General features: G+C 36.4%; 1 protein-coding gene across 2 annotated transcripts in view; it reads right to left on the bottom strand.

The window, feature by feature from the left end:
- Nucleotides 1-27699, bottom strand: part of RSBN1 (round spermatid basic protein 1) — a gene marked incomplete at its 5' end in the record, with an annotated part of 42532 nt that extends 14833 nt beyond the window's left edge. The window contains 2 exons of one of the 2 annotated variants that reach the window (XM_082651240.1): nucleotides 15181-15854; nucleotides 27003-27699. In XM_082651240.1, the coding sequence (XP_082507366.1) occupies nucleotides 15181-15854; nucleotides 27003-27687 (1359 nt within the window). The remainder of the gene's footprint in view (nucleotides 1-15180; nucleotides 15855-27002) is intronic. The other variant, XM_082651239.1, reaches the window with a different exon arrangement.

Genomic DNA, 27699 nt, shown 5'->3' with positions numbered 1-27699 from the left:
TCTAGTCATTTTCATGTATGTTCTTAATATTCCTACCTCCAATTCGGAATGAATGTTTCTCAAATGTAGAGACAGATCCTGTGCATACAGATGACTAGACTAAAAATGCTGGATTCTAACCAGGATTTCCACCTTGGATCAGTAACCTAGCATTTTCTACCTCAGGTAAGAAGCAGATTAGGTTGAAAAGCCTAACATACAATTATACATTTAAATGATGGGTTTCTATTGAAGAGTCAAAAAAAAATTTTTTTTAAGAATCACTTATTGTTTCAAATATCACCTCTTTTGCCTCAATAGAAAGCATAAATGACTGTCTAGTATTTCTTACACAGTTCTTTAGTGCTAGTTTTTTAGCAGCATTTTCAGAATCATCCCACTGTTTTTTTTTTTTTTCCATAGACAATTTAATGTCATCCCACACATACACTCACACCAAAAAGAGGTCTGAGATCTTGTTATCAAATAGCAGAGATTTCTTAATTCCTTACAAATTTTTCCCCAAAAATCTCTTTAGGTGATCCTTAAACAGCAACCGCCCAGGCCAGAATTACCTTGCATATATTTGTATGAATTACCTTCCATTTGTTTGTATGATCATCATGCTGTTAAAAGCCAGGGGAGGCAGTCTGGGAAAGAGGATGATTATGGGATACAGAGATAAGGAAGCTTTTCTAAGTAAGCATTATTGTAACCTTTCTAAGCCAAGCACCCTAAAACAAGCAGAATTTAACTTTAGTACAAGTTCTAGGAATAGTATGCTTTCAGGGCTAATAAAAGAAATACCACTCTCCTCCAAATACCTCCCCCCAACTATTCCCAATTATCAGAAATACCTTCCAACAAAGGCTTTCAAGCTATGTGGTAAATGTCCTAAAGATGTGTCACAATTTAAATCTCACATAACTTAAGAGACCAATCTTTAAGAAGTACACTGCCATGTGGTAGTTTTCACCAACTTATGTGGCCTACTAGCTTTGAGACTATACAACTCTTAATGCATTATTAATTTGAAGGAATTCACATTACTTTAAATTCTGCACACAAAGTGAGACTGAATAAGCATTTTTATACAGTACTCTGAGATTACCTAATTTAAGTACCACTAAATTCAATAGCACTGAACTCGAAGACAACGTAAAAATGCAAACACCTAGGATAATTAATATGTGACATGAATAAACATAAAGCATCCTTTCCTATTTGGAAAGAGAAAGTAAACCTGAAGAGGAGAAACTGCTGAATTTATGTTTGCTGAGTCTAGAAATAATCAGCCATTCAATTGTGGCCAAAAAAAAGGTAATAGTAGTAAAGCTGATTAACAGTATCTATCACTTGTATAAAATAATTTAACAAATGTTAATGTTTGTGATACATTTAAAAAACTAACAGCACAAGTTAGAAGATGGACAACATTTATGGCCAGAAATTCAACATGTACCAACTGTGTGACACTAATGCCAAACAAGCAAATTACTAACTATCCCCAGTATCTATTCTACCCCCCCCCCTTTTTTTTAAGTAACAGAACTTCTTGGGCATATAGCTGCTTGGCAACTAAGTGTGGTCTATGACTAAGTTCTGGCCAATGAGATGTTAGCACAAGTCACATATGCAATTTCTAGAGCATATGTAATTAAGTGGCTTGCTCTCCATTTCCTCTTTCTCTCTTCTGAGGGCCAAGTTCAACCATGCACATGACAACACCAAAGGAAATGGCAAAACTTAAAGACAGAAGGAAAGGAGAATCCAAGATGACATCATGGAACAGAGCTGCTTACCTCTGGGCTTGTTACTTGAGAAAGAAACTTATTTTGTCCTAGCTACTGTATGTGCGATCTCTTTGTTACGGTGGTTTAGCCTATATCTTGTATACTTTGTACTAAGGGAGGCAATACTCCATATTGCACAGATGACACCTGGAGCATTACCTCCTGCTCTGGGCTAAAAAAAAAAGTCTATTACAAGAGCACACCCGAAAGAGAACAATCAAGATGATTAATGACTTGGAAATCATACAGATTGGAGGAAGAGTGATGAAATTAAAAATATTTCAAAAGTATTTGACTTGAAATGATTAAAGTGGGGACACAATAATCTTCAAATACTTGGAAGCTTATCACAGAAGAGTAGACTTATATAGCCTTAAATAAAGAACAAGAATTACAGGAAAGCCAGTATCATTCATTTAATAAAAGTTTACTGTATATTATATGCAGACACTGTCCTAAACACAGATACAGCAAACCAGACCCATCCTTGGCCCCTGGAAATTTACAGTCTAGTAGAGAGAGGCATATACTAAACAAATAATTATAAACTGTGACAAGTCTTCAGGCACTTGTAGGACACTATAAAAGAGAACACGGGATGCTGATCTAGGGGATAAACTGTTCCTCAAAGTAACACTGAATTAAAATTTGTAGAACAAGTTGAACGGAAATAAAATCCCTTAAGCATCACCCTTTCCAGGGTCTAGAAAAAAGCTAGTGATGCTAAACACAGAAAACAAAAGAGAAAAACGAAGATGAGACTAGAGAAACAAGCTGTGGCTGGATTATGGAAAGCCTTGAAGACCACATTAAGAATTGGGGGAATCACTGAAGGATCTAAAGTAGTAAAAGGAAAGTTAATAGATTTGCCTTTGTTTTTTTAGGGGGGGTGGGGGGCTTGGGAGTTGTTTTTGTTTTCTCAACAGGACACTGAAAGAGAAATGACTAGTTAGGAGGTTTCTGTAATATTCCAAATAGGAAACAACCAACTAAGCTAATAACGGTGGAGTTGATTTTTTAAAGATTTGAAAAATAACTATAAGATAAAATTGTAAGGACTTGGAGAAAGTTAGATATGATAGAGAAAAGAAAGGAGTGTCAAGGATGTCTTGCAGGTTCTGCCCTTTGCAACCACATAGAGAAAGCACTCTTCCTACTAGAGGACAGGACCAAGTTTGGGTGGGGAGGTGGTATCTTCAGTTTGGGACATAATGAGCTTGAAGTGTGTAGTAGGCGAAATAACGGCTCCCAAAGATATCCAGGTCTTAATCCCTAGAACCTGTGACTGTTACCTTATACAGCAAAAGGACTTTTCAGCTGTGAATAAATTAAGAATTTGAAGATGGCAAGATATCCTGGGTTATCCAGGTGAGCCCAAACGTAATCACAGTTGTCATAAGGAAGCAGAGGGAGATTTCACCACAAAGAGAAGGTGACTTGGTGATAAAAGCTGAGACTGTATTGATGCACTTTGAAGATGGAGGAAGGGAACACAAGCCAGGAAATAAAGATGGCCACCAGAAGTGGGGGGGGGGGGGGCACAAACAAACAAAAACCCCCCAAAACAAAAAAGCAAGCAAACAAACAAACAAAAAGATTCTCCTTCAGAACTGTAAGAGACTAAATTTTTGTTGTCTTAAGGTACTATGTTTGTGGTAATTTGCTGAAATCAGAAGAGATGGGTACTGAGGTTACAAATCCTAGTCATTGTCAGTAATCGGAACTTTAGTCTTAAGAGAGACCTGACTAGAGAAAATATGGAGTCCAAAGAACAGGGGTCTTGGAAAGCTCCAAATTAAAAAAAAAAAAAAGGGAAAGAAAAGTTGACAAAAAACAATGTAAAGGAGTTGTTAAGTGGTCAGAGAGGTTCGAAGAAAACCAAGAGAGCGCAGTATCATGAAAGTCAAAGTAAGAAAATACCTCAGGAGGAATTTGGTCAAAATGCTGCTGAGACTTCTACTATGATGCAGATATAAAATGCCCCACTGGTGACCTTAGCAAGAGATGTTTCAGATAAATTATGAGGGCAGAAACCAAACTGATGTGGAGATATGAGGCAATGGAGACAGCAAGTGTAGACAATTCTTTCAAGAAGTTTGGCTGTGAAAGTAAGAAGAGTTTGTAGTTAGAGGGGGAAATAGGATCAAGGGAGAATTAAGATGGAAAGACTGTGCAACCCTCCATAGGTTGTATAAGCTTTCACCAGCAATATAAGAAAGTATGTATTGCCCCATAACCCCATTAACAGGATGTTAAAAAATTTTTGGAGTTTAACAAATAAGTAAAAACCGGCATCTTAGTAGTTTTAATTTCATTTTCTTAGGAATGAAGTTGTATGTCTTTTCAGATAAGAGGATTAAAGGGCCATTTGTATTTCTTTTTCTGTGAAATGTCCATTTACAATGCTTGCTCATTTTTATACTGGGTTGCTAGTATTTCTCTTATCTATTTCTAGAGCTCTTTACAGTTTAGGAAGGTTAATTATCTGTCAGGTGATATGAATTTATCTTTTGACCTTGTTTACAGTGATTTTTGTTTTTGTTTTGGTCATAGTTAGAAAGACCTTTGCCACTTAAAAGTTGTAAAAGAATTCCTTCATGTTTTCTTACATTTATGTCTCCATTTTCTACATTTAAATCTTTGATCCCATTTGGAATTTACTGCGGTATACAGTGATATGAATACTAAGATAAATTCTAGATATCCTGATGTCCCAACACTACCTTCTCTTGCCACCAATGATTTGAGATGCTATCATTTTTATATATCACATGCCTATATGTATTTGGGTCTATTTCTGGACTTTTTTGCTTCACTGAACAATGTTCATTAATTAGTATACACTTATTTAATAATTAAATCTTTAGAATGTATTGGCATCTGATAGGGCACTCCTCCATCATTGCTTTTCTTTTTCAAAGTTTTCCTGGCTGTTCTTGTCTGTTTATTTTTTCATACAAACTTCCAAGTCAGGTGACTGTCCCAGAACAAAACAACTACTGGTATTTTTATTGGGATTATGTTCAATTTATAATTTAGGGGAAATCGTCATTTTGATGTTGGTTCTTCTTAGTCCAAGAATGTGCTATATCTTTCCATTTATGTATTCTCTTGTGTGATGTTTTAATGCTAACACAAAGAGTTTGGTAAAGGTGAAGAAGACTGCTAGTTAAACAAGGCAGACGGAACATATGATTTATTTATATTCCTTATCAAAACCCCACTCAAGTGAGAGTAAAATAGAAAGCCTATAAATTCCAGAAGCTCAAACAGAACAGAAGCAAAAATGATAGATACAAGCTATCAAAACATTTTTTGAAGGTTAAAAAAACGTACAGGGGAATTAGCAGATGGAGAACTTTGAACACTGAGTACCTGTATAGAAGATACCCAAAAAGCAAGTTCGTGCTGCAAAATCATGGAAAGGCTAAGTATCACAGAAGGTGGGTAACCAGGCATAGAACTAAAACAAAGGAGATGGGTTTGAAATCTGTTTAAGAGTCAGTCAGACCCCTCCACTTACTTACCTTCCACCTCCCCCTCCTATACTCTTTCTTATCCTACCTATTTTGTGGAGAAAGTTAACCAGAAGACTATAGAAACAAAAATACCAGGCACAAGTATGGAAGAGACCCAGTATACTGAAAAGAGGGAATTAAAATTCCATATATTTTAACGATGAAATCACCTACCTACTTTCATAGTTCAGCTCCAAGAATTCTAGCAGACAAGGATATAAGCTACTCTGCTCCTCTGGCAAAAATGTGGTGGACTCTCAGCTGTAAAAATTAAAAGCCCCAAAGAAAAGACCTCTAAATGCTGATATTGGGAGCTTTTCTACAATGATATGGCCAGATTCCCTACCCAGTCATCAAATGATAAGTCCTATTGTAAGTCCTACAGAGTTTCTAATCAGTTTTGTACTGACTCATATCTAAATATAAACAGATCACCAGATGTTTGAAGAAAATAACTAACATAAACAGAAGATTAAGACAAGCAAAAACAAACTTGATGAAACGGAGACACCTTAGAGCATAAAAGAAAATTTCAAAACAAGAATAATTAATATCATCAGAGAGATCAAAGAAGACATTGCATCCATGAAATAAAAACAGGAAAGTTACTTTTTTTAATGAAAAAACAAAAAATAAGAACAAGCTCTTAAATTCAAAGTATTACAGCTGAAATAAATCAACAGGAGAAAAAGAAGATAGTAAAATCTCCCCAGAAAGTAGAATAAAAAGACAAAGAAAAATAAAAGGTACGATAAGAAAATTAAAGGTTTAGCCAGGAGGCCTAACACCCAACTCAAAAGTTTTAGAAAAAGAAGACGGGAAAACTGAGGTAAGGAAATTAACAAAGAAATAATAGAAAATTTACCCAAATGGAAGGATATGCATTCCCACGTTGAAAAAACCTAAACGTTCAACAGAGTGAATTAAAAAAAGACTCATTCCAATGAGATCTGAGAAAATCACAGAGGTTGCAGGTTGCTTTCAACTACACTGGTGATGCTTTATACCTTGGGCCAGGTGGCAAGAACACAGGTTTTTGTTATTATTCTTTACCCCTCTTTATATGTCTGAAATATTTCATAAATTAAAAAACAACAAAAAAAAGACCCATTTAAAGACACATTATTCTCAGTGTTTTGAAATTTTATAGGAAAGAGATTTTGAAACTTCCAGAGAGAAAAAAACAGGACAACTTGACATTGGATTTCTCAGTAGCAGCACTAGAAGCTTAAATAAAGACAGTGGAGTAACACCTTTTATCTGCAGAAAAATGACCTCCAACCTAGAATTCCACACCTATCTGAACGACCAATCAAATGTAATGGTAGAAGAAAGTCTTTTGAGACATGTGAGGTCTCATCTGAGTCACTGAAATGAGGCAACAGAATAGTCATGGAATCCCAGAAGAGGAGAAAAAGGCAAACAGAAATCCCAGGATATACATGTATAGGATACGTGGGATATATACAAGATATTACCAATACATCTCAGGATAGACCTCTAGATATATTCTTACTTCAACGCAGTAATATTACAAAACTGTAAACGTGTTAAATGTCCAAATACAGGAGAATAAAGTGATATAGTCAAACAACAAAAAAAATATAGTGGTTAAAATGAATGAACTAACTAGAATTACATGTATCAACATAATTCTCAAAAGCAATGTTGAACCAAAGCAATCTGTAGAATGATACATGCAGTATACTATTTATAAAGTGTTAAATCACACAAAATTGTTATATACAGTTTATACATTCATAGATGCATAGCAAACTATTAGAAGATATATAGAAATGATAAACCTCATATTCAGAATAAAGACTGACTTCTGGGGAGAAAAAAACCATTCTTTTAATAAAAATAAAGGAAACATACAAAGCAGGAATTCACTTAAAATCATGTGCAATTTTCTTTGTATGGGAATGGAAGGGGTAAAGATGGGATGGGGATGAGTTAAGGTCCTAAGCAAATGGGTATAGAGTTTCTGTTTGGGATGATGAAAAAGTCCTAGAAATGGATAGTCATGATGGTTGCACAACACTGCAAAAGTATTTAATGCCCGTGAATACTTTAAAATAGTTAAATAGTAAATTTCATGCTATGTATGCTTTGTGACAATTTTTTTAAAATCCTAAACAAGGTGAGGGATAGAATCCAGAACACAGGCAGAAGGATTAACTTCTGAGGAGGAGGTGAGATAGCTTCTCTACCGTTAACAGGAGGGAATGCAGAAAAGATGTATACAGACAAAAAGTCTAAACAATCATCATGAAGAAAAGGCAAGCAAGTTGACCAAAGAAAAGAAGTTTCCTACACAATGTTGAGGGCCCACTGGAGGCCTTATGAAACGTTATGAAGAGACAAGCTCCTGAATAAATATCAATCCAAAACTGATTTTCAAAAACATTTGCACTAGGTAGAAGTTAGACAAGATTATCTCCAAAAGCCCTTGGTTTATGATTCTATGAAATTCTAAGAGGATTGTATCTACTGGTCAAATGAAGGGAATGTGAGTATTGGTAGATGGCATACAGCTTAAAACAGTGTTTCTTAAACTTGCCTGATCATAGGAATTGAATCACTTGAGGTATTTATCTCAGGCGTCACTCCAGACTTAATGAATCAAAATTTCCAGGAATGGAACCTGAGATTCTAAATATGTGTTTGGAACTAGCAACCCCAGATTATTCTTAGGATCTGGCATATTTGAGAAACTCTGGCCTGGAAATGGCACTGAAAGCAAAGAACAAATTGAGTTCTACCACTTCCCAAAGAATGCGTTGGGGGCACAGTGGAGGAAGAAGTGTAATGAGGATTGGAGGGAAGTAAGTAGAGACCAAAAAACAAAAAAAGTAAGGCTGCTGTGGAAGCAAGAGACATAATGCCAAACAGGGAAAACTCAATCTTGAGTAAAATCCAAAGGTACAGTGGGTAGGGGAGGACAATTTGTACATAGGGGGATAATGACTGTAAGAAAATAGTCATTAGCTTTGCATGTGTTAAATTTTTAAATTTATTTATAATATCTATAAAAGTTTAAAATTTAAATATATATATTGCTCTGTGTCCATACATATGTAGTCCTTTAGATTAGAAACTCAACTTTACAAAGTTATCCTGTAACAATTGCTGAGTGTTAAATAAGCTCAGCTGTGCTCCCAATAATACACCTTTTAATAAGGATAGCCATAAATCAGTTAAGATAGCCACTCTGCTGACAATTGAAAAAACTTGGAATCAACCAACATGTCCTTTAGTAAGTGAATGGATAAATAAACTGTGGTACATCCAGACAATGAGATATTATTCAGTCCTAAAAAGAAATGAGCTATCAAGCCATGAAAACACATGCAGGAACCTTAAATGTGTATTACTAAGTGGAAGAAACCAATCTGCAAAGGCTACATATCATATGATTCCAACCATATGACATTCTTTTAGAGTTGAAACAATGGAGACACTAAAAACATCGGTGGTTGCCAAGGGTTGGGAGAAGGGGAGAAAGAGAAGAATTAGGCAGAGTACAGAGGATTTTTAGGGCAGTAAAAATACTCTTTATGTTAGTATAATGATGGACACATTATCACTATACGTTAGTCCAGACCCATAGATTGTACAATACCAAGAGTGAATTGTAATGTAAACTATGACCTTTGGGTGATTACGATGTGTCGGTGTAGGTTCAGCAATTGTAATGTATGTACCACTCTGGCAGGGGGGGTATGTTGATAGTGGGAGGAACTATGCATATGTGGGAGCAGGGAGTATATGGGAAATCTCCATACCTTCCTCTCAATTTTGCAGTGACCCAAAAACTGCTCTAGAAAACAAACAAACAAAACTTCTTTTTAAAAAAGAAAAACTTAGAAGAACACCAAGCTAGAAATACACAATACGGAAAAACCCTGGAGGACGAGTGGCAGGTGGCGGGGGTGGGGGTGGGGGGTTAGTAATTATTGCGCAGAACTCATGTTTCAGGAAGAAGGCTTTTCGGGCTGATTGTTTAAAAAACAGAAAGGAAAAAGCTAGCCAGCAATCTTCCTAACCTTGTGACCTGTGAACAGAAAGACATTCCCACTTTAAAAATATAGCAGTGTGAGTCAAAATGAGTTTATTATAAGCTGTACTTAGAATGAGAAATAAAAACCCAGAACCTACCATTTTTATACTGCTTTATAAAGTCAGCTACCTAAAATATTTATTTCTCCTTTTATGTAACACACTGATGTGCAGCTCCTTAAGAGTTTCGAAGTTATTTACCAAGCTACAAAGCATCTACTAGTTCTACTCTCTTAATTAGTAGTAGCAGTACACTATAACATGTTAATTATGATACTCAAAGATGGGGAACACCTAATAAGCCCGTTTTAAGCCTTACCACAACACACAATGAAGAAATAACATTTGCTGATTTTCTCTGGAACAGTAGACATTACCATTTTATAGCGGTAACAGTAACAGTTGTAAGAACTTCAACTACCACCTGAAGTTAAGAGTATGATCCTCGGTAAAAGACTTCAATATTATACATATGGAGAAATTTTTTTTTAAAAAAAGCAGAACTTAAAATACGCACATCTGCCAGATAAAGAGAACAAAATCCTATTATGCTAGACATATTTGTAAAATCAATCCCCTCCCTCCCCTACCACATACCCTTCATCTCCATATACGACCTTCAATTACTTAAGATACTATAAGGTGAAATCAGTCTCAGATGGTGATACTTAAAACAACTCCCCATTTAACTTCACATATATTTTAGTGTCGTTTGTTGCTTCTATTTGCAATTCATGTATAGAATCTAACACTTATAGCCTTGCTGAGTCTTGGACCAGCAACATCATCCGGGAGCTTGTTAGAAATGCAGACTCTAAAGCCCCAATCCAGACCTACAAAATCAAAATGTGCATTTTATAGGCACGTTAAAATTTGCTAAACCCTCACCTACAGGATTAAACACCATCCAGAGACAGAGGAAAAAACAATTCCTCTTTGAAGATCTGCCACTATTTAACCTTGGGAAAGGTCAACCAAAATGTGACCTTCCTCATCTATAAAACAAAGGCTTGGAAATGGCCCCCACTTGCTCTAAAATCCTTTTAGTCCATAAAATCACCAGAAGAATATCTGAATTTTCAATCCGTTTATCAGCTGCCACAGCATTTTTATAAGGAGAGCTAAGGATTGCATACTTATTGCAGAACTATCACACTTCAAAGTTGAAAACCATTAAAAAAAGTTTTCAAGTAGCCAATAATTACAAGATATAACAGCTAAGCAAAAAAAAAAAAATTTCTAAGTGAACACTAATTTTTCTCTATTAACTGACCAAAAGATTCCACAAACACTTAAAACTTTTTGGTCAAAATTGTTATTAACCAATGACTATTTAAAACTTAATTACACCTGAATAATCCTACAGAATTATAAAAATACCATACTGTATCAATGCATATGTAGTCCTTTAGATTGGAAACAACTTTACAAAGTTATCCTGTATCAACTGCTGAGAGAGAAGAAATCAAATTTGAGGATCAGCTCGGTGCTTCAATTGCTATTTATCATCAACTTACCTCTTTTGGTGTTAAAACAACTGAGTTTTATAGAACGGTAAAAGAAAAAAAAAAACCACCTCTATGTGCATCCTAGCTTTGTCACTACAATAATTTAAAAATATAAAAGTAACAGAAACTGTAATTTTTCTTGCACAAAACAAACTTACATTTTACTTCCTCCAGATAGAACAGGTGAGTTCTCAAGTAGTACTCCTCAAACCTTAATATGCATATAAATCACCTGAGGAGCTTGTTAAAATGCAGATTCTGATTCAGAAGATCTGGGTAGGGGTCTGAGAGTCTGCATTTCTAGTAAGCTCCCTAGTGATATCAAATTTATTCATAGAGCAAGTAGCGAGCTTCTAAAAAAAAAAAGCGTAACTTACAGTATTTAGATGGTCATTGTTTGCAAAGCACCAGTCTTGATAATGTGTCCAATTAAATTCCTAATTAAGCAACCTAACACTTTTCTGTCCTTATCTTACTTGACCCGTAATACGGACATGATATTTAAGCCCTCCATCATTCTTAATATCTAGAAAACTTATCCGTAACCTTCCTTCTACCTCTCTTTCTTTTTGATCTTTTCCCATGCTCCTCATACATGTGGGTGCATCACAGAATTCCATTCATAGCTTCATCTCTTCCATTTCTAACGCTGTCCCTGGACCACCTACGTGCTAATGGTCCAACTTCTGCATCTCCGGCCTAGATGTCTCCCAGTCTTAGATCCATTTACTCAACTACCTGACAGACATTTGTTAGTCTTCACAAGTACCTCAACATAAAATATCTCATGAACTCATCAATACCTTACACTCCTAGAAACCAACTTTTTCAACCCTGTATTGACTTTGTGACCAGCACCACCATCCACCCATTTGTCCAAACCACATTTTTTTAAGACTCCATCCTTCTCTCTCATCAAGTGCAATTAATCCCATGTTCTAATTATTTCTCAAATTTCATTTCTTCCTCTCTAATGTCAATATCAGTCTGGACATGGATCATTTCCGATCTAGTTACCACAGTAACTGGTTTAACCAGTCTTCTTGCTTCCAATCTCATTTTCCTCCTCAATTTCACCCTTCAGACTACTGTGTAATCTTTGCAAACATAACTTGATAGCTTTTCCCTATTAAAATTCACCAATGATTCCCCATTACCTTTGGGAAAAAGTAATAACTTTTTTAGCACATCATACAAAGCTCTTCACAATTCTGATTTTGTCTATCTCTCCAGTGTTAACTCCCCTTAACAGTCAGCATGTACTCTTGGCATGTCAAGCTATTTGCAGCTCCTTGAAAGTGCCATATTCTCTAATGACTCCATGTGTTTGCATAGGCCATTATTTGCTTTGCTTAAAATGCACTTATTATGCTAAGTAATCTTCTTTAAAGACTCTACTCAAGCATCACAATCTTTAAAATGCCTTTTCCAATCACTTCAAGTCTGAGTTAGGTAACACCACAAACTGTGCTCCCTCTATTATAGGGTTTTGCCTGTATATACCTCTATTCTAGTATTTATCAAACTATATTATAATTGCTGGTTTATTCATCTCTTCCACTAGACTGAGCTCATCAATTAGTCCTTTTAAGAACATATTGTGCAGTACATGGTAGGCTCTCAATACATGTTTGCTGAATAAACTGTCTTGAACTACAGTCATGAATAATTATCATGGCTACATATTTAAACTATAAATAACTTCTATTAACTGTGTCTATAACGTAATAAACTTACCTCGCTTTATTTATAGGCTTAACAGAACTTCATAAGACTTCACAAAACACAGAATTCCTAACGTATTCACTTAATTCCCAACAATCTAAAGTTATTTGTGAAAAATAATAGAATAGCTTTCTGAATATTGTGTTAAACTGAGTTATTTTAATTTCACTGACCAGAATATTTAGACAAATAAAACATCAGTCTCTTCTCCAATGTTTAGACAAATAAAAGCACTAGTCTCATATTCCAATGAGGGAAGGAGTATGGTAAAACAATGTATCAATTTTCAGGTGGCTTAGGTTTGCATACTATTTCTTTTTCTTTTTGGGGGGTGGAAGTACCCCCACGGCTTGTGGGATCTTAGTTCCCCAACCGGGGATTGAACCCAGGCCCTTGGCAGTGAAAGCTCTGAGTCCTAACCACCGGACCGCCAGGGAATTCCCCATTTCTATATACTAGCTACGTGACCCTGTATAACAATGAACATCTCCAAGCCTCAGTTTCTTCAATGGAAAACAGATAAAATTGCATACCTACCCCCACAGATTATTTCAAATATTAAGATATGAATGTGAAAGCATTTCTATAAACCATGAAGTGCTAAACAAATTTGAACTACTGTATTAGCTTCCATCCCAACGTATGCCGAAGATTCTGGTTGCGAAATAGTTTCGTGGGCTACGACAACCTCCTATACGCACCCCGTATGTCTCTCCAATGACTGAAAATTCATAAATAAAATTAAGTTACCGGATCACCAGAGCACAAGACTTACTTACTAGTCCTCAATATTCTTATGTGGTTGAAGTAATTAATGATATTTAACTTAATAATAAACTGATATGTTCTTAAAAAGTGGTTATTTTATAAATCTCAAAGTAAATCTCAAGGTAAGTTGTTGGTACAGTCATTTAAATTTCAGCTCCATTAAAAAATTAATTGGAGGACAAAAATCAGCAGGGAATATTTAGAGATATTTTCTTCTATTAACTATTTAGACTGGGTACTGTCTATTGACATATAAGCTTGATCCTCTAGAGACTAATATGAAAGTTAAAAAGTCACCATTACAAAACCAAGACTTTCTTTCCCCCCAAGTTTCTGGCTTATTTCTCAGATATGCTTGCTGGTCTATCAATTAGAAGAGAAAATTTGCTGCATTTTTCTAAACTAAAAAAATGATAGAGCACATTAATTCTGCTCTCAGCAATATCTTTCTTTGTTAAATAGGGACTTAGGAGGATTATGGACTATAATAAAAGCACTGTTTTCAGTCCCTTTTCCAATATTTATAAAAATAGGATTCCTTAACTTTCAAAGGGCAAAACTCCTTTAAAAAAAAAAAAAAGAAAAAACAAAATCTACTACAAAAGTCAGCACTTCGGTACCTGATTGTGGTAACAAGGCCAAAATCCAAGACGAAGCCCTTTATTGCACATCGTGTTCCAACATCTTGGGCAGCCCCATCTTGCGACCTCTCCAGATTGGCTGCTCCTGCTCTCTCTACTGCAGAGAGAACTTCAATTAGAGAAATTCTGAAGCTCGTAAATCTAAACTGGATACTCCCCTCATTGGAGGTAAGGATGGTAAGAATCACTAAAAAGATTCAAATTAGAGAAGGTTTCATATATATCTAAGTGGCTTGAAACCACTATAATGCAGGCAGCTGAGAGTCTTATTATGCAAGTCTATTCACCTAAAAAAAAAATCTTAAGGAAAAGAATGGCAGCAAATTATTAGGTAACCTGAAAAAATAGGTTATATAATCATAAATCTCTAAAGAGGAAATATTCTCCACTAAACCTGTGTAGAATTTATATCTATAATACAAACTTACAGCTGACCATTCATGTTCATAATCCTTATGAGAAAAGCAAGCAAGAAAAAAACTAGGACACATTATCAACCACTTTTCATGCCCTAAAATAACTTCATTGAAAAAATGATTGGTTAAAAACCACTGGTTAGGAAGGAGAGGTTTCCCTGCTGACTTAAGCCTAGCTGCCTAAGCAAGGCTTTAGAAAATGTCTTCACCTACAACAGTGCAAAGGCAGAAGGAGCAGAGGCTATGGCGGTCTTCCTAGTGACACTTCCAAGTCACATAAATGGGGTATGTTTCTGGGACAGACTGCCAACAAGTTACTGAAAGAAGAGAAACAAGAACAGCAAAAACCTGACAAATAAACAGGCCAATGCCCTCATGTGTTTTATTATGACATAAAAGGTAAGTCTTAACTAAAGTTACCTTGAGGCTATCAGATCGAAATCACATCCTCCATACTAAACATTATCCAAATTGTGAAAAACTGAATTGGTTTTCAAGCTGATTTTCCACAAAAATTTGTTCCACAAAAAATGACATAAAACATGTATAAAACATTTCTTAGACCAAGCAAGTAAGAAGCCACATCCCAAAGAACTTCAGGAATTAAGATTTTTCAATCAGAGTTATAAAAAAACAATTTTAACCACTTTTACCACCATGAATTTTAATCAAAAGTGTTCTGGTATGTGCTATGCAACAGAATGAAGTTAAAACTTTTGAGATACTGTAACCTGTATTTACTAAATAATTTAACAATGATTTTACCTTACCTGAGTGTGAAAATTTGAAATGGTGGTTGTTTCAATATCTTTCTTGCCCAGAATTTCCATTTTCACTGGAGTGTTGGGGAAATTAAAAGCAAAGTAGTCCAAGAAGTCTGGGAGATAAGCGGCCGCTCCATGCACTATTGCTAAAGCATAGTAAGCAGCATTTTTCTCGTTTTCACTGAATGTCAAAGCAAGAAACTCCTCAGAAAATCTCTCCATCTCCATTGGAGACAAAAATGAGAGTTCATCCATGTAAGCATGAAGGACAAGAGCACCACCATTGGACTGGTGTTCCTCATGAATAAAGTTGCTAAATTTAGTACCTGTTTTTAAGAAATTTCTACGAATAGAATGTTCCTGGTGAGTCATAAAAGGTGTTTGTACTCCCTGGGGTACCCGATATTCTTGCATGCCCAAATTTAATCGACACAGCTGTTCATCTTTCAGATACCTGAAGGACTCCTTATTAACTCCTGAAGTGCTATTTATTTGTCCTTGGGTGAGGATTTCCTTACTGATGCGGGTCAGGCCAGCACAGATGGTTTGTACTTCCTTATTGTACATTTTAAGGCGTCTTCCTCGCATATCTTCTCGGTGTTTCTTTTTCTTTTTCTTCTTTATTTTCTTCAAGACAAAATCATCAGCTCTCTGGGTTTTACCATTTTCATCTGGTGTTTCTGGCCACAATAATTAAAAAGAAGTTAGTTGCTAGGCCTAATGTCAACATACAAGCTTCTTAAGGTATGCAATCTCAAATTAAATAGCCTATTCTCAGTTTCTCTGAATTTGCCACTATAATTTACATGTTTATAAAATGAATGAGACAAAGATCTTAAAATACAAAAATATTCTGGATTGAAAATTATGCTAAAAAGTAGGTAATGCAAAGGTAAGCATATAACTTAATATGACTTACAATCAAAACTAAAGATAATATCCAAATAATTTCACATATGCCATACTGTATGGAATATCTGTTCAGGAACCACTGTAAAATCTAAATTAAAGCTCGCCATATTTTGCTGTTTGTCTACAAGTTACTATGATATATACAGGCGAATCAAAGACAAATTAAGCTGTTAAGACACCATTTTGCCTAACAAATTGGCAAGACTGGGGGTGGGAGGGAATTCTTATACACTGTTGCTGGAAATATAAACTGGTACAACCTTCATGGAGGGCAATTTGGTACCCCCAAAATGAATATGCACCAAAGCCTTGGAAATATTTATAATTCTTGGTCCCATAAATTCCACCCCCAAGTAAAAATTACCCAAGAAAATAACTAAGAAAAGTTAACATAAAGATATCCACAACAGTGTTATTTAGGGAATCCCCTAAATGACTAAAAACAGAATATGGATTAAACTCTGGTACTTACATACTGATAAAATACTACCCAGCCATTCTAAATTATATTATAGGTAAAAAGAACTGACAAATTACAAGGTTATGAAATGTTTACATTGTCACGCTTCCAGAAAGCCTTCTCTAACAACTCTTTCCCACCCAATTTGGATAGCTACTCCTACTATGTGCTTCCTTAATACTGTACTTCCCCTATTACAGCACTTAACACATTAATTTTCCACCTTTCCTCTAGACTGTAAGCAATCTAAGGTCAGTGGTATGTATCTTACCTTTCTTTCCAGAGCATCTAACATATGTATAATCTGATCTTATTTTTATAATATTAAATATTCATTCAAACATTTATTAAGTACCTACTATATGCCAGAGACACTGCTGAGCACTAGAGATACAGTGTTGACTGAGACATATGATCCCTACCCTCTTGGACCTTATAATCTATTTGGACTTCAAAGAGAAAGTATCAGTATGCTACTCTAGATGCTGGGGAAGCTCTCTTTAGGAGATGACATTTAGGCTGAGTCCTAAATAATAAGACAAGCCAGGCAATGTTTTCTAGGGAAAAATATTCTAGAGAGAAGCAAAGGACCTAAAGAGAAAAACGTATGACTTATCTATATATATTTCATATATACACAACACAGAAAACTATCTGGAAAAATATACACCAAGGTATTAATGCTAGTTATCTAGGCCGGTATAGGATTATAAATGTCTAGCTTTCTTCTTTTTTGCTTACCTATATTTTCTAATTTCTACAATAAACATACATTACTTTTATAATTTAAAATATTACTTTTAATTTTTAAAGGAGTATCACAGATTGATAAACCAAAAATAGAACAGCATCTTTATTTACTAGTTGGGCAATAGTCCCAGCAAGAAATATTCAGGATTAAATAACAGGTATAGTCCTGACCAACCTTCAAGCTTGGTGTGGTATTTATTGTATAGAATTTATCCACCCATAAACAGTACTTCTGACATGATTCAAGTAATTCAGTGTTAAGACAGATACTCCAATTAATCCTATTACTACATCTGGGAAGAACAAGTTCAATAACTTTTACAGTAAAGAATTTACTTGGTATAATGTGTAAATATATGACAAATTGCACCACTCAATACAAAATCATTCCAAGTCACCAGATATTACAGAAGTTATAAAACCTTCTAAGGAAAATATTTAAATGTACAAGTCAGACTTTAAAGTGAGTGTACAGATACCAAATGACTTTCATTCTGTTTAATATTTGATTTTAAACAACAAAAAGAAAGCCCTTCATTTGCAAGCATCACTTATAGGTAAACTGAAATCATATACCAAAATATAATGTAATTAGATTGTTTAAAGTGGCAAGAGGAAAAGCAATCTTTTATTTTATATGTAACTAAATCTTTGAGAATTCTTAAAATACGTAGTAACAGTAATTTGTATTTCTTACCAGATAAAATTAATCTAAATACTTTTCCCATATATCAAATCAGTAATTTGGGCAATTCTCCCAAGCAACTAAATGTTAATGCCATTAAATATAAAGGTTAGACCAATTTTAAAATAGTCATCTAATTACCCTCTGCTAAATGTTTTGGCAATTTCACAGGGGAAAAAAAAAAAAAAAGCAAAGAAAAAGAAAGAGAAAGAAAAAGAAAAAATACCTATGAATAGATAGGTTATTTTAAGCTTCAGAGGAGGTATTTGGTATGCAGAAGATGAATTGTGACCTAGATCTGCCACTGAAATTAACACCAAGAAGGAGCTGCCTTGATTGTAACACATTTTCTATACTACTATCAGCTTACCAATGGTATTTCTATCATGGCCAAGGCTCTGTGGGTTTCATTCCAAAACTCATTTATATGAGAACGATTTAATTAGTCTAACACAACCCATCTCAAAAAAAACACTGCACAAGGAAATGAAAAGGGCCTTAAATTGATTGTAATCTCATATTTCAACATAAAAGTCTAAAATATGAAATAAATTTCAATCTCCTCACTAATCCTATTTTTCAAATTTTGATTCTTATCTAAGGCTGAGATAAAACTTGCCTTTGTTTATACAGAAATTTGAGACTACTTGTATCACACTAGCTAATGAATTTCCATGAATAAACAAAATTTATTTTTGAATTATTGTGATGGCAACTAATTGAGAATGGCATACATACACAAAGTTGTTAAAGGTTATTACAGTAAGTTAGTCACCGGTGCTTTAGAAGAATGATACTGGGGTTGTCTTTCCTAGCATTAAAAATGTTATTTAAAAGAAAGTTTTTGCAATAAATATTTCAAATCAATGTTGTATACCTTAAACTTACATAATGTTGTATGTCAATTATATATCAATTTTTTAAAAAAATCAATGTCTCAAGTCTTCACAATCTTTCCATTTCTGGTAGAGTGTTTTTAGCTTTCCAGAGAATGTATTCAGGAAGTAATAATTTGAGTATTTCCCTACAGTGCAGAAGTGAATATTTATTGACACCAGTTCTTTTATAGAAAAAGAGCCAAGATACACTGTATCTGTGATTAAGAAAAGCTTTCACATATCAAACTGTGAAATTAAATATAAAAAGAAGTATGTAACTCTACAGAGGAAGATACAAACATCTGAGAGATAAACTGTTGGCTGTCTTAAAAAAGGTCATTATAACTATAGATTAATACATGACACTATCAATAAAATCCTCATATGTGCTAATACCATTAATATTATCAGCTATTAAATAGTATCATTTATTTAACATCACTATTGAAAGCTTTCATTAATGAAAAAGAAATTACCTTTCCACACTACAAAACTTAAGTTCATTAACACCATTCTTATGTTTGAATTACAGCTTAGAACTGAAAAATATGTAATATCCTCACTTCCTAAAAATTATGGTGGATGAGCAAAAGCAAAACAATTATAATTTTTTATATTTTATTAATCATAATAAAGAATAAAGGCTAAAGTTTTATTTTCTGAAAGTAAATTCTCTTTGGTCTTATTAAAAGTTCTTCCAGCTCCACATAACATCCTGACTAAAAAGGAAAAACAAAAAACTGCAGATCTGGAAGCCACCATTTTAGTAAATCACTGTACAGTTACAACACTGCCTTACTTTACCTGCCATCCCTCTAATTATGGTGTTTAAGAGTGATTGGCTAGATTTGAATCCCTGTCCTACCCCTTCCTAGCAGTATTACCTTTTGCAAGTTAATTTCTTTGTACCTTGTTTCTCATTAGTAAAATGGGGGAAAACAACAGTACCTCCTCATAAAATCAGTGTGCAGAGTAAATGAAACAAAGCATATAAGTATTTAGAATAGTCCCGGAACATGACAAATACTCAACACACGTTAACTGCTATTATTACTGCAAAAAGTTTAATTGTAGAGGCAGTAGAGTATGTTATTGAAGAGCAGATGCTTTTACAGTTAGACACACCCAGGTTAATGTCCCAGCTCCACTACTCACTAAGACCTCTGGGCAAGCGCATAAATCTCCTTAAACTTTTACCATCTAAAATGTTATTAATGCTAGTATCTATTTCAGAGTTATTGTAAGAATTAAATGAGACAATGAATATAAAGCCCTCATCTCAGTATTTGACACACAACTAAGTCCTCCCTCACCATTTTTATCATTTTCATAATAATAATATTTGATAACATTTCTTGAAATAATTGGCAATAATTCTGGGATATCAAAACTAGAGCTAGAGGGACTTCCCTGGTGGTCCAGTGGTTAAGAATCTGCCTTCCAGGGACTTCCCTGGTGGCGCAGTGGTTAACAATCTGCCTGCCAATGCAGGGGACACGGGTTCGAGCCCTGGTCCAGGAAGATCCCACATGCCACAGGGCAACTAGGCCCGTGTGCCACAACTACTGAGCCTGCGCTCTAGAGCCCACAAGCCACAACTACTGAGCCCACGTGCCACAACTACTGAAGCCTGTGTGCCTAGAGCCCGTGCTCCGCAACAAGAAGCCACCGCAATGAGAAGCCCGCACACAGCAACGAAGAGTAGCCCCCACTCACCGCAACTAGAGAAAGCCCACACGCAGCAACGAAGACCCAACGCAGCCAAAAATAAATAAATTAATTTTTTTTAAAAAAAGAAAAAAGAGGGCTTCCCTGGCGGCGCAGTGGTTGAGAGTCCGCCTGCCGATGCAGGGGACACGAGTTCGTGCCCCGGTCCGGGAGGATCCCACACGCCGCGGAGCGGCTGGGCCCGTGAGCCATGGCCGCTGAGCCTGCGCGTCCGGAGCCTGTGCTCCGCAACGGGAGAGGCCGCAATAATGAGAGACCCGCGTACCGTTAAAAAAAAAAAAAGAAAGAAAAAGGAAAAAGAAAAGAATCCGCCTTCCAATGCAAGGGACGCAGGTTCAGTCGATCCCTGGTCGGGGAGCTAAGATCCCACATGCCGCGGGGCAACTAAGCCTGCATGCCACAACTGGAGAGAAGCCCACACCCCGCAAGGAAGATCCCGTATGCCACAACTAACACCCGACACAGCCAAATTAATTAATTAATTAAAAAAAAAAAACTAGAGCTAGAAATTATCAACCTAGAGTACAATGAGGTGGACCACAGAGAATCACATTAAAAGGGGAAAAATCTCTGAAAGAGGGAAGAAAACTATTATTCATCAAGTGTCTGCTAGGGATCATGTATGTTATCTCATTTTAATCTCCAAACAAACCAGTGAAGTAGATATATAAATCCTTTTTACGGAGAAAAAAACAGAGCTTGAAACAAGATATGTTACCTATATTAGGTCACAAAGGTAACAGGTGACAACCTAGATTCAAACTCTTACCTGACTCCAAAACTCTTCTTTCTGCCTTCTCTATCTACTCCCCTTAGATGATCAACTAAAATTATCTAATTACAACTAATGGACTTGAGGTGGCTTGGAAAAACCTCCAATAAATGGAGCATCACTACATTCAACAAATATTTTACTGAGTGCCCACGACAAGATAATCCTACATAATCACAAAAATAACATTATTTAGGTTATGCAAAAAATGTCCTTAAAGGCCTGTTTGCCTCTCTCTAGGCAGGTAAAGTAAAATATCAGTCCCTGAAGGTGTTGCTCTGATAAATGAGATTATCTGTTTATCTCAGTCCTCTGTATAATCCCCCAATAATTCCCCACTCCTATCACTGAAAACAATAAACTATTTCTAAATTAAAATTCCTGCCAATAGCTTTTTGACATCACAGAAAATTTCAATTTGTTGTGTGACTTAGGGACTCTTTCCCTGTGAGAGCAGTTGGGCAGTTGGTCAAAGATGAAAAATGTGAGAAAGGAAGCCTGCCTCACTAGAGTATATAAGAGCAATCCTGTCATTTTAATGACAGTGGAGAAGAGAGCTATGGAAATCAACTTCCTCCTTTCCTTTTTTAAAAAAATATTAAAATACTACTAAAATCATTAATTTATTAGCCAAGAATAATTAAGAAGAAGCATTACTTTTTTTGATGGAGTTTTTTTTGAGGAAGTTTGTTCTAGGCTTTTATGAGCAATAAGAGGGACAGAAAAAATTAAGATTTCAAAAGACACAGGTAACTATCATTTAATTAAGATTCAAGCCTGTTGCTTGCAAGAATCAAACAATATTTTAGTATCTCTTTACTAACAATGCAAATGTACTTAGTGGAAAGTGAAAAGCTAACTGGACCATGAGTCAAAAAAACTGGGTTCTAGATTCAGTTCTATCATATACTAACTAGAAAAGCTAAAGTGTGACACTTCAGCTCTTCAAAAGTCACTATACTTCCCATTTTACATACAAAGCAAGTTTACCTTAGCATTTACAGATTAAATTTTTGTTTCAACTATTTATGAGCAACTCCAAATGTCTGGAACCAAAATTTATAATTAACCTATACATGAATTTGGATTGAGTACTGTCGGGCTGGTGTGCAGGAACAGGTCTCTCAGCTGAATGATCTATCTCAGGGATCAGCAAACTTCTTCTACGAAGAGCCAGATCATAAGCTTTGCAGGCCATATCGTCTATCCCACCCAACTACTGGCTATACTGCTGTAGTGCAAAAACTCCCAGAGACAATACAATTGAATGAGTGGAGTGGTGTCCCAATAAAACTTTATTTCTGGACACTGAACTTGAATTTCATATGATTTCATATGTCATGGGTTTTTTCCAACCATTTAAAATGTAAAAACCATTCTTAGCTCAAAGGTTGTACAAAAATAGGTAGTGGAACTTGATTTTTGAAAAAGGTACAAAAGTAATTCGATGGAGGAAGGATGGTCTTTTCAACAAAAGGAGCTGGAGTAGTTGGATATCATAGGCAAAAAAAAAAAAAAGAACCTAAACCACACACATTATACAAAATTAACTCAAATGGATCAGAGATTCAAATGTAAAAGTTAAAGTTAAATAAAACTTTTGGGAAAACAACAGGAGAAAATCTATGGGACCTAGGTCTTGGGACCTCAGACATGACACCAAAAACATAATCTATAAAAGAAAATCAACAAATTAGACTTTAACAAAATTTAAAATGTTTGCTCTCTGAAAGACCCTGTTAAGAGGATGGAAAGACAAACAACAGAGTGGGAGAAAATATTTGCAAACCATTATTCTGATAAAGAATATACATATCTGTAATATATCAAGAATTCTCAAAACTCAATAGTAAAAAAGCAAACAATTCAATTAGAAAATGGGCAAAAAACTAAAGAGACATTTTACTGATGAGACTATATGGACAGCAAATGATGGCATGAAAAGATGTTAAATATCACTAGCCATTGGGGAGATGCAACTTAAGTCCACGATGAGGTATCATTACACATTATTAAAACAGATAAAATAAAAATAGTAACAATACCAGACACTGGCAAGGATGTGGAGAAAGTGGATCTCTCATATATTGCTGGTGGGAATGTAAAGTGGTACAGATATTCCAGAAAATAGTCTGGCGATATCTTCCAAAAATAAAAAATTTAAAAAAAACATATACTTAACCACATGACCCAGCAATTGCATTCACAGAAAAATGAAAATTTACATCCACACAAAAACCTGAACATGAATGTTCATAGAAGCTTTATTCATAATGGCCAAATTGGAAACAACCAAAATGTCCTTCAACAGGTGACTAAAATGTGACTATACTGTGATACCATAGAACACTAGTCAGTAATGAAAAAAAAATGAGCTATTGATACATACAACTTGAATAGATCTCAAGGACATTCTGAGCGGGAAAAAAATCTCAAAAGATCACATACCATATATATTCCATTTATGTAACATCCTCAGAATGACTAAATTATGGGTTGGAGAACAAATTAGTGGTTTCTAGGGGTTGGGGAAGGTGGGGAGACACAGGAAGTTCTAAGATTACAAAGAGATAGCACAAGGGGCATCTTTGTGGTGATGGAATAGTTGTGTACTTTGACTGCAGTGGTAGTTAAACTAATCTACAGGTGTTAAAATGGCACAAAATTATACACACACCATTGTACCAATGTTAATTTGTTAATTTTCTGGTGTTGATATTATACAATAGTTATGTAAAATGTAACCTTCGGAGGAAATTAGTGAAGAGTAAAGACCACCCTGTACTATTTTTGCCATTTCCTGTGAATATATAATTATCTCAAAATAAAAAGTTAAAAGAGTTTCTGAAAACCTGCGGATAAGGAAAGGGAAGACGTAGTTCTGTAAATAACAAGGGTCTAGCCACTCTCCTTATTAATCTTAGAGTTGTTTCAAGGATCAAGCATGATAAAATAACAAAAAGCAGTTTTAACAGTACTTAATAACAGCCAGACACTTAAGTGCTTTCCACATATTGTCTCACTTAAGCCATAAACAATCTTATAAAAGAAATACCACAACCCCATTTTACAGACAGGAAAACTGGAACTGAGGGAGCTTAAAGTAATTTGTCCATGGTCACACAGTAAGTGGTAGAGCCACGATTTAAACTCAGATTGACTCCAGAGGCATGCCTCCAGCACATCACTATAATAAGTATAAAGATATTTAGTGGAAAAACAAAAGGTATCCATCAAAGTGTAGTGCAAAACCGTGGATTAAACAAAGGTTAAACCAGTTTATTTTCTGTAAGATTCTCAGAACTTTTAAAATGCCAGTGTGTGTCATAGAGCTAGGAGGCTATTGTTTTTTCCCCAACATATTTGGCAAGGGAATCTTTCCCTCCAGAATATATAATCCAACAGTCTCTCATTCAAAAGTCAAAATGTTTACACTGGAGTTATTGTGGTGATCATTTTGCAATATATACAAATAATGAATCATTATAATATTAAAAATAATATGTGTCAATTATATCTCAATTTTTTTAAAAGTTAAAATGTTTAAATGACCGAATCTTAACCCACTTTCCTCCTTCACATACTAGCAAACCACAAATGTTTGGACTGCACTGTCCACTGTGGTAGCCAAGAGCCAAAAGGACTATTTAATTATAAATTAATTAGAAATAAAATTAAAAATTCAGTTCCTCAGTCACACTAGCCACATTTCAAGTCTTCAAGATTTGTTCAAGGGCCACATATGACTAATGGCTACCATACTGGACAACACATTTATAGAAAACATTTTCATCATCATAGAAAGTTCTGTCAGGCAGCACTGGGTTAAAAGTTCATTTTTGTTTGTTTTTTAAAGACATGGCCTCTGCAATTTTCAGAGACGCACACTGTGTTATGAACTATTATACATGTATTTGCCGCTATCCTCCCATAAAAGGGGGCTAGGACAGAAATTCTTAATAGGACTGGCTACTGTCACTCTGATGCCAAGGCACAGGGAAAAGATAAGCAAAAAAGTGTAAAACATGAATAGCAAACAGAGAAAGCAACATCATGCAGCTGGAGGATGAAGCTTGAACTTGGATTCAGGAGACCTGGGTTCTACTCCCTATTAGATCAATGATCTTTTTTTTTTTTTTTTGGTACCTGTTACTAATTAACTGTGACTAGACAAGTCTCTTCACTACTTTAGGCCTCAGTTTTCACTCTTCAACAATACAAATTTGACTTAGATGATCTCTAAGATTCCCTCTAGCTCTGTACAGTTGAAACACACAAAAACACATACACACATGAAATGAGGTGAGAAATAAAGGCACAAATAAAAGAGAGCAAGATCACTGCATATTAGTGGTGGAAATTGGCATTCCTGTCAGTTTGGCACAAATTCTACTCCTGAGGATAAGACTTGGATACCACCAAAGGAAGAAAGATTTAGTTCAATTCAATAAAAAATTACTGAGCAATTATTTGCAACAAACTGCACTATCTGGAAGTAGCCCCCCCACACACACACAAATTAATTAGGCCTAGGTTAAGACCAAATATGTTGAAGAAATCCAAGACTCACCAAACTTGAGATTGAAAGACTAGTTCATTAACACGTAATAACTGCCCCAGTACTAAGAAACATAAAAGTATTTTAAACTCTTCTTGAGAAGACAACTCTAACAAATTATATAAAATCATATACAAAATACAAACACATGGCATAATCAAAATTCTTATCCCTCCCCCCACCATACCCTTCTTCTAAAGAGAAAGTAAATAAATGCTACAGGTTCTTGGGAATATGAAAACTGCAATTTTGGTCAACCTAACTTCTCTAGAACCCACACTCAGATAGTCCTACATTTTCTGGGCTAAATATTCTTGACTTTAGTGAGTTTACTGGAAATAAATAAATTCTCAATCTGTTGCACCGGGCAGATGAAAAAGCAACTGGAATTCTTGTCTCTACTATCTCCTACTGAACTTTTCAGAGGCTTGGTTGGTCCTATTTTCTAGGATCAAAGGGGAGAGAAAACCTTCCCCATCCCTTTTCTGAAAATTAAGATTTCATATGAAAATTAAAAATGAGTTTTACTTCCACATAAAAAAAGAACCAAGATAAACTGCGTTTGATATCTCACCTTGAAGAAGCTAAGGCAACCAGTGAGTCGAGCCTAATCTCGGTACAAATTCAAACTCCTTAAAGCCCCAAACCATACTCGTGAATATTGTGGAGCAGAGGAGAGTGAATATTCAAGCTTTCCATCAAAGAAAACAAGGAAAAAAGGGATTTCACCGACAAGCCTTTACTTTAGACAGGCAGTTTTCAATACCCCACCTACTAATCCCACGCCAAGGACCGCGCGGCGCGGAAACCCTGGCGAATTTGAAAACAAACGTTGGTAAAGGCTCGGGGAGGGGGAACTGGTAAGGGGGTTAGTAACTGACAGCTCGGCCTCGAAGCGAGAAGCTTCAAGTAGGTCAGACGGTGTCAACGGTTTGAAATCCAGGATCCACCCCAGTGGGCTTAGGGGAGTAGAGCAGCAGGAGGTAAGCAGGGAGCTGGAGTCTTTCAGGGCTAAAGGGGCGGGATATCGCAACAGAGAGAGACCTAGATAGAGCCCAAGCTCGGGGCAGTTCGGCTGCTCTCACCTCTCTTGGGGGCCTTGATTAGAGGCACCCCTCCAGTCCTCTCGCCGTTTTCCTGCTTGTCCTTGTGCTTGAGCTCTCCCGGAACGCAGGAGCCGGGGTCACCATCAGAGCCGCGGTGGTGATGGTGCTTGTGCCGCTCCTTGTGGCCCTTATGCTTGGGCCCGGCCGCGCTCACCGTCAGGGGCGAGAAGGTGAAGAGGGCCGAAGTGCCCGGGGCCGGGAGCGGGGCAGCAACAGCGGGCCCGGCGGGTGCCAGCGAAGGTGGCGGCGGAGGAGGCAGGAGCAGAGGCTCAACAGGGCCTGGGACGGCTGGGGCTGCATTCGTAGGCGGCAGCGGCCCGGGATGTTGGCGGCTGCGACGCCGCCGGTGAGGGGGAGCGAGAGGGGGGTCCTGGCTCGGCCGCCCCCGCTTCTCCTGAGACCCCCCACTGCTCGCTCGGCGCTGCCGCTTCACTCCCCGCGGCGAGACCCCAGCATGGGGTTTCTCCTTCCCCTCTTTGTCCGGCTCCTCCTGCCCCGCCACCGCCCGTACTATGCGGACCGCTCCGACCTGCGCAGCCATTTCACCCACAAACACACATTTAAATGGCCCGACCGCCCCCCCGTCCGCGTACCGCGCAAGCGCCGCCCGCGCACGGCCCGCTGGGCATTGGAGTCTCTCCCCTACTCTCCACTTCTCGGCCATTCTTCGTCCAGC

The sequence above is a fragment of the Grampus griseus genome (genome assembly GCF_964374135.1).
Source record: "Grampus griseus genome assembly, chromosome: 1".
Taxonomy (NCBI): domain Eukaryota; kingdom Metazoa; phylum Chordata; class Mammalia; order Artiodactyla; family Delphinidae; genus Grampus; species Grampus griseus.
Note: the sequence above shows the minus strand (reverse complement) of the source record. Positions and strands in the feature narration are given on the sequence as shown.